At 53.4% G+C, this 12,899-nt stretch overlaps 2 protein-coding genes across 3 annotated transcripts in view; one reads left to right on the top strand and one right to left on the bottom strand.

Moving 5' to 3' along the window:
• Nucleotides 1-21: 21 nt before the first annotated feature.
• Nucleotides 22-8,175, top strand: Lhfpl5 (LHFPL tetraspan subfamily member 5). Of its 2 annotated transcripts, XM_021633477.2 has the most exons (4): nt 27-826; nt 4,055-4,291; nt 5,823-5,868; nt 6,781-8,175. In XM_021633477.2, exons 1-3 carry the CDS (start codon nt 415-417, stop codon nt 5,831-5,833), a joined length of 660 nt encoding a protein of 219 aa, XP_021489152.1. In that variant the 5' UTR covers nt 27-414; the 3' UTR covers nt 5,834-5,868; nt 6,781-8,175. The 2 variants fall into 2 exon arrangements, with proteins under 2 accessions (XP_060225156.1, XP_021489152.1); XM_060369173.1 differs by lacking the exon at nt 5,823-5,868 and having other exon boundaries at nt 22-826.
• Nucleotides 8,176-10,567: 2,392 nt separating this feature from the next.
• Nucleotides 10,568-12,899, bottom strand: part of Srpk1 (SRSF protein kinase 1) — a 36,206-nt gene continuing 33,874 nt past the window's right edge. The window contains exon 16 of the mRNA XM_021633434.2: nt 10,568-12,849. Coding sequence (XP_021489109.1) covers nt 12,665-12,849 — 185 coding nt within the window. The 3' untranslated portion in view covers nt 10,568-12,664. The remainder of the gene's footprint in view (nt 12,850-12,899) is intronic.

Raw genomic sequence — 12,899 nt, forward strand, 5'->3', positions numbered from 1 at the left:
ACGCGCGCCAGCCCCGCCTCTCGCAGGCCCCGCCCCCGAGCCCTGGCGCTGGCCGCGGTGCTGAAACGCGCGCTCCGCGGAGCCGGCCGGCCGGGCGGGGCCTGCGAGGGGGAGCGGGAGGGGCGGGCAGGGCGGCGGCGCAGGCCCAGACCCCGGCTGACCTAGAGGAGGAGGCAGACCTGAGCGCCTGCTGCTGTGGGCCACACAGGCTCCCCGGAAGCGTCTCCTGCCAAGCCGAGGCTGACCTTGGCCTGCTGCACTCCCAGCCACCCCCGGGGCATGCCCCCGGCGCGCCCCGACCTCAGGTCGCTCCTCACACCAGACTGAGGACTGACCCACGGCCCAGCGCTGCTCCCTAGGGCTGTAGCCCCGCGACCAGCCAGTGCACCCCCGTCCTAGCCCTGGGCCTTCGCCATGGTGAAGTTGCTGCCGGCCCAAGAGGCCGCCAAGATCTACCACACCAACTACGTGCGCAACTCACGCGCCGTGGGGGTGATGTGGGGTACGCTCACCATCTGCTTCTCGGTGCTGGTCATGGCCCTCTTCATCCAGCCCTACTGGATAGGCGACAGTGTGAGCACGCCGCAGGCCGGCTACTTTGGCCTCTTCTCCTACTGCGTGGGCAACGTGCTGTCCTCGGAACTCATCTGCAAGGGGGGCCCTCTGGACTTCTCCTCCATCCCCTCCAGAGCCTTCAAGACCGCCATGTTCTTCGTGGCCTTGGCCATGTTCCTCATCATTGGCTCCATCATCTGCTTCAGCCTGTTCTTCATCTGTAACACAGCCACCGTCTATAAGATCTGCGCCTGGATGCAGCTGGCGGCAGGTGCGCGGGGCTGGCGGGAGGGAGGACGGGCCGAACCCGCCGCACAGCTGCGGCTCCCATTCCCGCAGGGGCTCTGGGCCTCCTACCCGATGTCCCACAGACGATGGGGAGTACAACTGGGCATGGCTCACACCTACGGTCCCAGTGCCTGGGAGATAGAGACCAGAGGATTGCTGTGAGTTCCGGGCCAGCCCCGGCTACAGTGTGAGACTCTTGTCTTGAGGAGGAAAATCTGAGAATCTAAAAAAGGATGAGGCAGGGACTACAAGATGGCTCAGCTGGTAAAGGTGCTTGCCACCAATTCTGACATCCTGAGTTCAACCTCCAGGACCCACATAATATGAAGAACAGATTCCTCTGACCTTTATATATGGCCTGTGTTCATGAGCATGGACACCAGGGTCCAAACTGCTTCGTCCCCTCATGCTGCAGAACCACTGAGCCAGAGAGGAGTGAGTTGGGGAGGGCCGCCTAGCTCTCGGTAGCAGCAATCAGATGTACCAACCCCCAGACCACCACAGCACAGGCACGCTGCTCCCAGAGGGAGGCAGAAGGCTGTTGCCATGCGGCCTAGGACGATGGTGAGGACAGTTCCTAGATCTCTGCCCCTCACTCCCTTCCTGCCTCCTTCCTGCTCTCCCGGAAGAAGAGTCCGGGATTTTGGGGTGCCGCTGTTACGCTGGTTGTGACCCCCCTCTTTGACTGTGGACTGAAGGTCCTTGTCCCGGGAGGCGGACTCTGTGTTGGGTCAGGAAGTAGGCCGCTGTTTTGTGAGGTGGTTGCGCAAAGGCTGCCTGGGGCCCTTTCACACTGTCAGGTAGGCAGCTCCTGTGGGGGCCCAAGGCAGACATCTCCTGCCTGTCTTCCTGCTCCAGGCTCAGGTGTCTGTCTTGGTTCTTGGGCCAGTTCATCTTGTTCTCCATTGACGCTCAGAAAGAGATGGCCTACCACCCGTCAGCAGCCTGCACTCTCTTAGTCCCCGACCACACACAGATATCCATCCACAGTGGTGGGACTGGAGACTGGAGTTAAACTGTCTGGTCATCTTTGGTTAAAGCTGGGTTACCTTGACGGGGGTCAGAGGGTGGCCCATGAAACAGGAGTCTGAACCTCAGGCACGCAGAGCTGGAGGGAACCCCAGCTGTAGATGAGGAATTAGACTGGCAGAGAGGGCTAGAACTGGCCAAGGCTGGCATACCAGGCCCTGGCAGAATTAAGAGCCACCCCCCACCAAGCCAGGAACAGCTGTAACCCCAGCACTCTGGGAAGCAGAGTTCAAGGCCAGGCTGGTGTACAAAGTGAGTTCAGGACAGCCAAGGACAGTCCAGGACAGAGAAAGCCTGTCTTGAAAAAAAAAAAGTTTTCCCCAAATTAGATGCATTCTAAGACCGTTTTTATTGAGACTCCCATTTTATAAGCATGATTCACAAAATACCTCATTCTCTGGTGAAGCCTGACCACAACCCAGCAGTGGGTTTTCCTGCATTTGCAAAGTCCTGGTGCAGACTCGTTGCTGGGCAACTAGCAAGTGAAGGTGGACCTGATTCCCAGTGTGACAGCCAGGCCTCACCTGGCCTGGGCACCTCTCCACCCCCATCGCCAAGCCTCAGTGGGCAGTAGGGGGAACAGTCCATGGCGGTCCTATCGGGAAGGGGTGTGAGGTGGGTACGCTTGCCAGCTGGCCTCCTAGTGCGGGGCTACGGGATGCGGAGAGGCAGCACCCTTTCCCAGGGCTGTCTGCCCCCCATCGGCATCTTTCAACAGGTGTGCCTGCTGAGCAGGCAGCGGGGGGATCACGGGGCCATCTGAGCCGGTCGCTAACTGGGTCACAGAGCTGAAATGCTGATAGCAGAGGTGGCTAGCTGCCATCCCATGAAGCATTTATGTGCAGTGAGGACAATGGCGGTGTCACGTTCTGCTCGGTGCCGGCAAGGGCAGTGCTGAAGAGGTGTGCCCCGGAGCCGGCACCTGGGGGATACTTCTGTTAGCTCAAGTTTTTCCACAAAGCCAGAGGACTGTGTAACGGGAGAGCAGAACTGATGATCCAGCTGAGACGGGGGCAGGGAGGCCTTTAAATGCCAGTGGAGCTTGGGGTGTAGGCTGAGCCTGGGCTCTGCTGTTTTCCCTGAATCTTGGTAACTTCCTGTCTTAGTGAATTTGGGTTACTATGACAAAGTCCCATCAGTGCCTTAAACAACGGGCATGGCTCTGGAGGCTGGATGACTGAGGTCAGGCGTTGGTACAGTGTGGTTCCGGCGAGGGCCATCTTCCGGCCTCAGGCTACTGACTTCTGGCTCTGCCCACACAGGATGGAAAAGGCAGGAGGTCTCTCTGGGGTCCCTTTGCTAAGGGTGCTAATCCCATGTATGAGGGCTTCGTCTCATGATCTGTTTACTTCCCCAAGCCTCCCCTTCTGATGCCATCACTCTGAGGGTTAACGTTTCAACATCCTGGTGTGGGGGATTCAGATCCTCCACCCGTCACCCATGATCTGTAGGGTATGGTACCCCGTCCCTTGTGGGTCCGGCGAGGATGCAAAGATGTGATGTCTGAAAAACATGTTGCAAGTGCTTGGCAAACGTGGGACCCACAGGCAGGGGTGCTGAGGAATGAGGGCCTGCAAGTGGGTGGCCCGAGGCACGGCCGCTCCCTCTCTGCCCTCTCAAGTCACAAGGGCCCTGCTTGCACTTGGCTGTTTTCACTGTCATGATTGCAGAGGGAAAGAGCATGGGACATTCTGGAAGCGAGTGAGACAGCAGGGATGGGGCTGGCCCCCGTGCATCTCCGTTCAAAGGCCCTGAGTTGTAAGGTGTGCTGTGGAGAGGCGAGGTTCTGCTGCTCAAAACGCCGCCTGCCTCACCGTTACGCTTATTTCAGAGACGAGGCGCAAGCGTCTCTCAGAAGGCATGCATCTTGGGTGGGATCAGGTGCTGAAGGGCTCTGGAGCCCGACTAGGCAGGGCCTTGCGAGTCTGGGGCGAGACCGGGAGGAGGACAGAGGGCCGCCTGCCGTGGGGCAGAACCACGCTGGTGGATGCCGGCTCCCAGCGCTCTGGCTTTGTGGGTCTCAGCTTTTCCACTTGGATTTTACCTGGGCAGAAAGAGCTGCCCCTTCTGTTTCCCAAGGCTAACCCAAAGACCAGGGAGCTGACGAGAGCAGTTCAGGGTGTGTGGGTGGCAGCCGGGGGCACGCCCAGCCTGACGCCCTGGTCCCCTCTTGTCTCCTTAGCCACGGGCCTGATGATTGGATGCCTGGTCTACCCGGACGGTTGGGACTCCAGCGAGGTGCGGCGCATGTGTGGTGAGCAGACCGGTAAATACACGCTGGGTCACTGCACCATCCGCTGGGCCTTCATGCTGGCGATCCTCAGCATCGGGGACGCCCTCATCCTCTCCTTCTTGGCGTTTGTGCTGGGCTACCGGCAGGACAAGCTCCTGCCCGATGACTACACGGCAGATGGGAAAGGTACCCGTCTTCTCCCACTGGGCTATCCTTGCCTGGGGCTGTGGGTGGAGGGGTGGGTGGGGTGGGTGCCTCTAGGTCCCTTGAGCTGAGACAGGACCAGACACCATGGTGGTCCCTCCCAGAGAAAGGCCGTAAGCGGAGGGTTGAAAGCTGGCAGGCTATCCGGAAGAGACCGAGAGCAGAAATGTATAACTGGGGGAGACAGAAGGAGGTTCTCCCAGTCCCCCTCTCCCCCAGGAGGCCCTGAGGCTGGGTTTGGTCATGGCAGGGGCGGGGCTGGCAGGTGGGAAGAGATGCTGAGGCAGGCTAGGCGGGGCGGCCCTGAAGGCATGATGGTGCTGAATGGACAGCTTTTCCCAGGCTCCCTTTTGAGTCTGTCCAGCTCTGTTTGCCACCAGCCAGCTACTGCTGACACCTGGGGCCCACATGGATTCCTGGCTTCCTGTGTCAGAATAGGTTTCCGTGTTTGACTCCACTAGCTGACTACTTCTTTTGAGCCTCCATTTCTTTCTTTCTTCTTTCCTTCTCTTTCTTTCTTTTCTTTTTTTTCTCTTTCTTTCCTTCCTTCCTTCTTTCTCTCTTCTTCTTCTTCTTCTCTCTCTCATCTCCTGACCTTTTGAGACAGGGTTTCTTTGTGTAGCTCTGGCTGTCCCCAAAGCACTTCATAGACCAGGCTGACCTTGAACTCACAGAGATCTGCCTGCTTCTGCCTCCCTGGTGTTGGGATCAAAGGTGTGCGCCACCACTGCCTGGCTTATTTCCCCTTTATTTTCATTTTGTATGAATGGATGTTTGTATGAATGGATGTATGTCTGTGCGTGACATGCATGCAGTGTATGGAGCCCAAAAGAGGGTTGTCTGATCCTTTGGGGCTGGAGCTGAGTTGTGAGCTGCCAGGGGGTGCTGGGAATGGAACCTGGGTCCTCTAGAGCAGCCTTAACTGCCTTAACTGCCGAGCCATCCTTTTAGGTCTCAGACTTCAAATTCTGCATCCAAGCCTAAAAGCAATCAAGTTCTCTGCTTCCAATGAGTAGGTTTCATATAAATTATATTGACAAAGGAGAGGTTTGGGGAGGGCTGGGTAACACGCAGAAAACGCAAATGTCACTCAATGAGACAGTCCTGCCTTTCCTCTCCAAGAGCCTTTCCTTTTCTGTCACCTCTTGGCCCAACAAGTAACAGCTCCAATGCCACTTTAGGCGCCACAGCTACAGGGCGCAAGTGTAAACAGAAATCACAGTCTGGGGAGGAAGGCAATCTCCCGACTTAGAATTACCACCGAAAATGCCACTGTCCTCCTAAAAGCCTACAAGGGGCTGCTCAGAAAGAGGAATCTGAGTGGGGTGGTGGTGGCTCACACCTTTAATCCTAGCCAGCCTGGTCTACAGAGAGAGAGTTCAGGGACAGCCAGGGCTTCACAGAAAAGCCCTGTTTCAAAAACAAAACAAGAGGAATCTGCTGAGCAGTTTGCGCATGGATCTCCTGCAGATAGGCTCGGATGTGGGATGTGAACACTGTTCTCTTTCTGCAGAGGAAGTGTGAAGCAACTGAGGGCTGATGAGCAATTCTTCCGGCAGGTGAGTCTGCAAGGGCTGACGGACGCTTCGTGGAGGGGGCGGCCAACAGGGCCCATCTGTTTGGGATCTTTGACCTGCAGGGGCCAGTAAGAGCAAACTTAGGTCTTGAGATGTAAAATCACCAGGATGTAAAATGGAGATGTAAAAATCTCAAGTTGGTGGAGCCTGGCAAACAGAAAATGGTTGTCGGGAAGACATCATCATGTTTTGGGCTCTTAGTTTCAAAAGAATGTTAAGTGATTTGTAAGAAACATTCTAGAGATCCTCATACAACAGGAAATGGGCCTCACAGAAAAAAAAGCAACATTCAATAAGGCTAATCTGACGGAAATAACAGAATCGCCGGGCGGTGGCAGCGCACACCTTTGATCCCGCCGCCTCTCCGGAGTCCACCGTTAACGTCAGCAGCTCGGGTGCTGTTTTCTAAAGGCACCCTGGTTGGCTGTGGACACTTGGGGCCACCACTGGAGCTTTCGCTATTTCTGAGTGGAATCACCGAATCAGAGGGCTACACTCTGCCCACCCACGTCCACATGTTCACTGTGGTGCTGGTCAAGCAGGAATTCACGGGGGGGTTAGCACACACCTTTAACCCCAGCACTTGAGAGCCAGAGGCCAATGGCTCTCTGGGTTTGAGGCCAGCGGGGGTTATACAGAGAAACCCTGTCTTAAAAAGCAAACAAACAAAAAATTATTTATGTAAATTTACATGATTATCTTGTGTGTGTGCGTGCATGTGTGTGTGAGAGGGAGACGCCTTCCACCATTTGGGTCCCGGTATTGAACTTGGGTTTTCAGGCTTGGCAGCAAGCACTTTTACCACTGAGACCTCCTGCTGGGCCCTGCATTTTTAAATTGGTTTTTAAGATGTCATTTTATAATCTAGAAGTCTTTTGTCTTTTCATTTTTCAGGCATTATTTCCCTGGCAAGGAAAGCTATGACTTGGATCCTCCAGAGATGAAATCTTTCCCTCCATTTCCTGTTCTCAGCTCGTCCAGGTCTGGGGCCCAGAGTCTCAGCATGGGCAGGATCCCTGTCTCCTGCTGTCCTCGGACAACCGTGCGTGGTTGGCAGCCACTACGGAACTGCAGAGAGCCACATAACGACATTCGGGCTGAGGGCCACGAGGGTGCATACCTGAGACCAGGTTCCGCTCCTAGCTAGCCAGCCCCTCCAACAAGCCACTTCATCTTTGGCCTCTCTGCTTGGGAGCCTGAGCCTTGCAACTCTGGCCCATAGCGAAGAAGTGGCTGGAAGCTGGGCTCAGCAGGGGCCCTTGGCGTCTCCCTTGTTTTCGTGTTGCTTCTCAGAGGAGGGTGAGGGAAGGAGACCCAGCATAGTTGAATTTCACGTCTCATGGGAACCCAAACTCACACTTCCCACAGTGCCCCATCCCGGAGCTGGCTCCAGAAATTTGCCGTTGATAGGAAAGCAAAATTTCACACAACTATGTAGCATTTTTACGAGAAACGTGGGATTTGACATATCAGGTGGGTCATCTTCTGCTGGCCTCAGATTAGGTGACAGTTCACGGCCACACTACTCCGTTAATTTCCTTCAGGGAATGAACCTGAGAAACAGGATCTGGGCTCCTCCCATTTAGGACAGGTGCCTGACGGTACCACCAGGGTGCTGAGGAGCTAGGATGAGCATCTCAGTGTCCTGCTGGTGATGGAGGGCTGGGAAGGCAGCTCAGGGGATACAGTGCCCACCTAGCATGTACGCAGCAGGTGCCACTGTCCTCAGCGCTGGGGGAAAATGACAGAGAAACTACTGTAAAGGGATTTGATCTTGTCACGTGGTCCACAGCAGCTGGTCTATAGCAACGACCTCACTAGTGAAGGTTTTCAGCTCGTGACCAGGCCCTTGTACAGCGGAAGCCTCCTGATGACAGCTGGGCACCTGGGCAGCACAGCACCCTCCCTCCCTGTGTGCACCATCCACGGTGGACTCCTGGAGGGCCAGGTTGCCAGGAGCCGCTCCACCCTCCGGTTCTTTGCACTGATGACGACTGTGGTGATCCAAAGAAGCTCCGGGGCTGTGCTGGGAACCTCTCTGGGGCAGAGACAGTGGGTTTCACCAGAACAGTCGGGTTTAAACGTGGCTAGTTTGAGAGAGAACTTAAGCCCGCCAATGCCCCAGAGAATCACATTTGCTCTATCTTAAAGGAGACAGACAGCAACCTCACCAACGATGATTCTGGTTCTGCTTGCAGCTCTTTTCAAGTGGCTTCACCTTTAAATCCCCCCACGCCTCTGACACCATTCTTTTTTGAAAATGTGCGGAATAAAAATCAGTGAAACGTACACCTGCCCTACCCTGTTGTTCTATACCTTTCGTAGTGGCCTCGGGCTGGGGAATGAACAGGCTGTGATGCCCACATTGTCCAGCCAATTAGCTCTGAGCAGACAGGCAGAGGAAGGACTGGGAAGGAGGGTGTAGGTTTGGCTCAGCATGCACAAGGCTCTGGATCGGGATCCTCAACACTAACAGACAGGGTGGTATGGACCTATAAGCCCAGCGTTTGCTAGAGGCAGGACAATTAGAAGTTCAAGGCCATCTCTGACCACATAGCAGGTATGAGGCCATTGTACACTACCCGAGACCCTGTCTCAAAAATCAAACAAAACGCCCTTAGCAAGAAAAACCAGATGTGGTGAAGTCCCACAATCACTGAGGCTGAAGATCTTGAGGCTATCCAGGGGCGAGGGGTATACACACTATGTGTCATAAAATAAAAACTCATCATTTCTGGATGAACTGTAGACTTGGAAAGAAAACTCCGGCACTCTCCACAGCGCTTCCAGTCCCTCACTGGTGTGGGCCCTCGCCCCAGAAGCCAGGGTCTTAGCAGGACACTGACCTGGTTTCTGTGGGTCATGCACCTCAGCGAAGCTGCTGGCAGGATCTTCATAGCCTGCTGTACCTGGGCGCTCAGTTCTTCGCTGGCCACCATCCTTCTCCATAGGCCACTCGGGTAGCTTGCTTCCTCAGAAGGGTCCAAAGCCAAACAAGCCAGTGCTGGAGGGTCACAGACAAAAGCTAGGCGTCTTCCTAACCCAGTCCCCAGAGACTGGTCAACTGACCCTCCTATCTACCCCACTGTACTGACAAAACCACAAAATATTGGGACGTGGGAGTTTTTAGGGCTTTTTGTGTTGTCTGCATGTGTGAATGAATGTACATATACACACCAGAAGGCTATGGTCTGCTGCTTTTTTTCAATAACTCTTCATATTTATTCATTCAAATATTAGTTTCTTTATATAGGCTCTCCCTAAATGGCTCTGACTTCCTGTAACTTGCTATGGAGACCAGGCTAGAATGGCTGTCTCTACCTCTCCAGCACGGAAACACTTACCTGTTAACATGCCCACGCTTTTGAGTGCTGGAGATCCAAACTCATTAGGGTCATCTTCCCAGGCCTGGGGCTCCTTTCAAAGTTCCATCTTGCTGCTACTTTCTGCTGAAATGGGCATTTGGTGCAACCCTCCGCCGGAGCCCTGTGACAGGCTCGCTTCTGAGCATAATCCTTTGGTTTGTTGCATCTCACAGTCCACTTTCTAGTGAACACTATCAGAACACAGAAGTCTCACTGTGCAGCCCAGGCTAGCATCAAACTTGGCAATCCTCCTGCCTCAGCTTCCTGAGGGCTGGCACTAAAGGTGCTTTGCTATGCCCACCTATGGGGTCTTTAAATACAGCACACCAAACACTGTAGTTCGTGGGCATCCAAAAAAGGACTTCTCACTAACACTAAAAAACACCACAAATTAAAATCTGGGCAACTACATGGAGCAAACAACAAAACTCCATTTACTTTACTCTAAAACAAGTCTTCACCATTCAAAAGAAAGCGGTCCAGAGCCCACACGATAGCTCCGGGTTACAGTGCTTGCCTTGCAAGCCTGAGGCACTTGGTTCAGTCATGGAAGCCATGGTACAAGGGGAGAACCAATCCCCCAAGCTGCCTCCTAGGCCCCTACGTAGACACATAAATTAAAGAAACCAGGCGCTGCGGCCCACACCTGCAATCCCAGCACTCCGAAGGCAGAGGCAGGTGGATCTTTAAAAGGAGAGTCTAAAAGGAGAGTGCAGATGGCTAAGGATACATAGAGCAACCGTCTCAAAAGCAGAGAAAAAAAAAAAAAAAGTAAAATCCAAGTAGGGACAGGAGTGGTGGTGTGTCCTTGGGAGGCAGAGGCCTGGATTACATAGTAAGTTCCAGGTCGCCTAGACAAAGAGTGAGGCCCTGTCTCAAATCTCTCCACACCGCCAAAGAGAAACCTGAGCTTAAGGAAGTAATAAAAAATGTAAATGGTCCATAAAACTGCTATGAAAGAACGCATGCACACGCATGATGGACACTGGGCACACTCCTGTTGCTTGCTGTGGTGAACGGGTCTCACTGCACTGGGGCTCCAGACTCAGCTAAAAAGGGCTGGCCAGCAAGCCCCAGGGATCACGCTCTGCTTTTGATTTGTAATGCCCATGCCTGTCTCTTTCCTTGTGGGGCTACCAATCGCTGAGCCCCTCCTGAATGTGGGACATAACTTTCTTATCACTTTCCAAAATGCATGTTAACTCCGCAACTAAGGGTCAGAAGCAAAATTACAAACCCCACAAAAGGGTGGGGGCCCATGTGACATTCAGTCAACTGCTCGGGCAACAAAGAAACGACTTCCGGAAACAAGCAGGTTATTAAATACTCTGTTTATTGATCTGCATTTGTGAGGACACAAACAATGCACTCAGTAGAAAGAATATAAAACATATCAGGGCTTTATTCTTAACCAAGAGCCAACAGCAGTCCTTGAGCGAGACCTGGCCTCCACAGCACCTGCTGTGCTCAGCCAAGCTCAGGAGCCCGTGGGCAGACAGCTCCTGCCACCGCCCCTTCATGGCTCACAAGTCCTCTGGCTCCCTAAGTGGTAGGGGAAAGCCCTTATTTGGTGGGACTTGTTTCCAGAATGACGTTCCAGGTTCTCCCCCCATTTAAAATTTCCTGTGATATCAATGATTAAAATAGGTCTGCTGTTGGCTTGTGTTTCTTGGTCATGTCACCTTAATGTCACTAGGATTCCTGTAATCCCACAACTGATTTGCTGAGAAGCAGTTTCAGGTAGGTCTGCTATTGCTTGAGATGTCAGTACAGTTGACAACCCAGACAGGAGTAAACTGCCGTAGGATTGATTTCCCTGCCGTTATGTGATGTCATCTGCTCTCTTTATTCTTGATAGGTGCATAGATAGCCTGACTTAAACTCTTTCTACAGGAACACGTCTGGTTCCAGGAGTAACCAATCAAGAGCCAATGAATGGCTGGCCAGTTCCTCAGGTGAAGCTGCTTGCTGGTGAGCCAATCATGAGGGTGACTCTCCAGTCTTCCACACAGCAGGAGGCAGTGAGCGGTCACGCTTGCTAGGGGAGCCTTGGCTTGCATCTCCGTGGCTTCTCCCAGTTCAGTTAGAAACTGAGCTGCTCCCAGAGACTGCTGCAGTCAAGACCCACTTGGTCCTTGCTAAACTAGCAAGCAGCCATCATGTGACCCCAATCCTGTCCTTCTGATGCTTGTTTCACCCAAGGAACATGTAATGTTTAGGTAATCAAGTCTATGAGAGGCCGAGCCTAAAAAAAAAAAAAAAATTCACAAAGCCTTTTTGCATTAAGAAGAAAAAGCCTCAAGTACATTTCAATCATCTCAAAATTGTACTTAAAAACTTACATTATACAAGGAAATAGCAGCATCGGATGGCTAATGTCAAAACCAACAGGAAAAAAGAACGAGGTTCGTGCCATCCTCCCCCGCCCCTTGGTTCTTCACCCAGGATTCAAGAAAGACCCCGAGCTTCTGAGAAATGGAACAGCAAAGCCACATGGAGAAACTGAGTCAAGACCAGAACTCTAAGCAAGGAAAAGCTGTGGATGGAAGCAGAGAGCTGTCCAGCAAGGACTTGGAATGTGGGAACACTCCCCAGATGGGACAGCTCTGAAACCTACGGTCCGTCTCCCGCCTGGATCACCCCAATGCTCTAGTTACAACAGTCCATTCAAGCTGAGCAAGCAAAGTGGCAGGAGGGTGTTCAAACGGGACTTAGGGCAACAGAAGACACAGAAAAGAACTATCCGCACACCACCTGAAGCTCCAGGAACCGTCACCGGTTCTGTCTGTCCACATTAAAAACCAGACTCCAGCTTCCAGGACCACAGTGGTCAGAGGCCTCGAGGTATCCAACAGTGCTCTCAACATGCTAAACTGGTACCCACATCGGTTGCTCATCGAAAAAACATAGCGTAAAAGTCGCAGGAAAAAATGTGACCATAGAAAACACAGAAAGAATCCAGGAAGATGCTGCAGCCTGGACGCAGCACGTTTAATGTCTCTGCTGCTCACAGAATTCACACCCTTCCCTCCTCAACCTTGTGCTGGCCGTGGACACGCACAGAAAATACGACTCTTAGAGTCAGAGAATAAAGAGGATGGACTCACAGGTCTTCACAGCTCTTCTCAAAAAAGGGCGCCGACACTGAATGAAAAGGGCAGGGCAGAGGGTGAGGCTGTTCATACTTTTAGTCTTTGGCAGAGCCCAACCAAGGCCAAATTCACCTAGGATGCCCAATGGCTGTGGGATTTCCACAGGATCAAGGAAGCAAACCCAAATGAACATGATGGAATAAGGGGGAAAAAAAATCAGAAACCCTTGAAGAAAGAGCTTCCCCTGAAAAGGGAGGAGGGTAAGTCAGAGGGAAGGGCGAGAGGGTCAGTGAGATGAGCTCTGCTGCAGTGGCAGGAGGGTTAGGGATTCAGCCAAGGGTGCCGGAGACACTCGGCAGCGGTGGCTCTCTTCTCAGGGACGAGCTCCAACATGGGCAGCAGAAAGGCTGTGAAGCCAGCAGCTTCCTCCTCAGGCCACTCGTACTTTTCCACCAGGACCTCCAGAAGACCCCACGGCTTCAGCTTGGTGATGTGCTTCAGGTCACCTGCGGGAAGACACGACAGGCTCACAGTCCACACGGCCTCACGTGTGCTC

The sequence above is a fragment of the Meriones unguiculatus genome, chromosome 16 (genome assembly GCF_030254825.1).
Source record: "Meriones unguiculatus strain TT.TT164.6M chromosome 16, Bangor_MerUng_6.1, whole genome shotgun sequence".
Taxonomy (NCBI): domain Eukaryota; kingdom Metazoa; phylum Chordata; class Mammalia; order Rodentia; family Muridae; genus Meriones; species Meriones unguiculatus.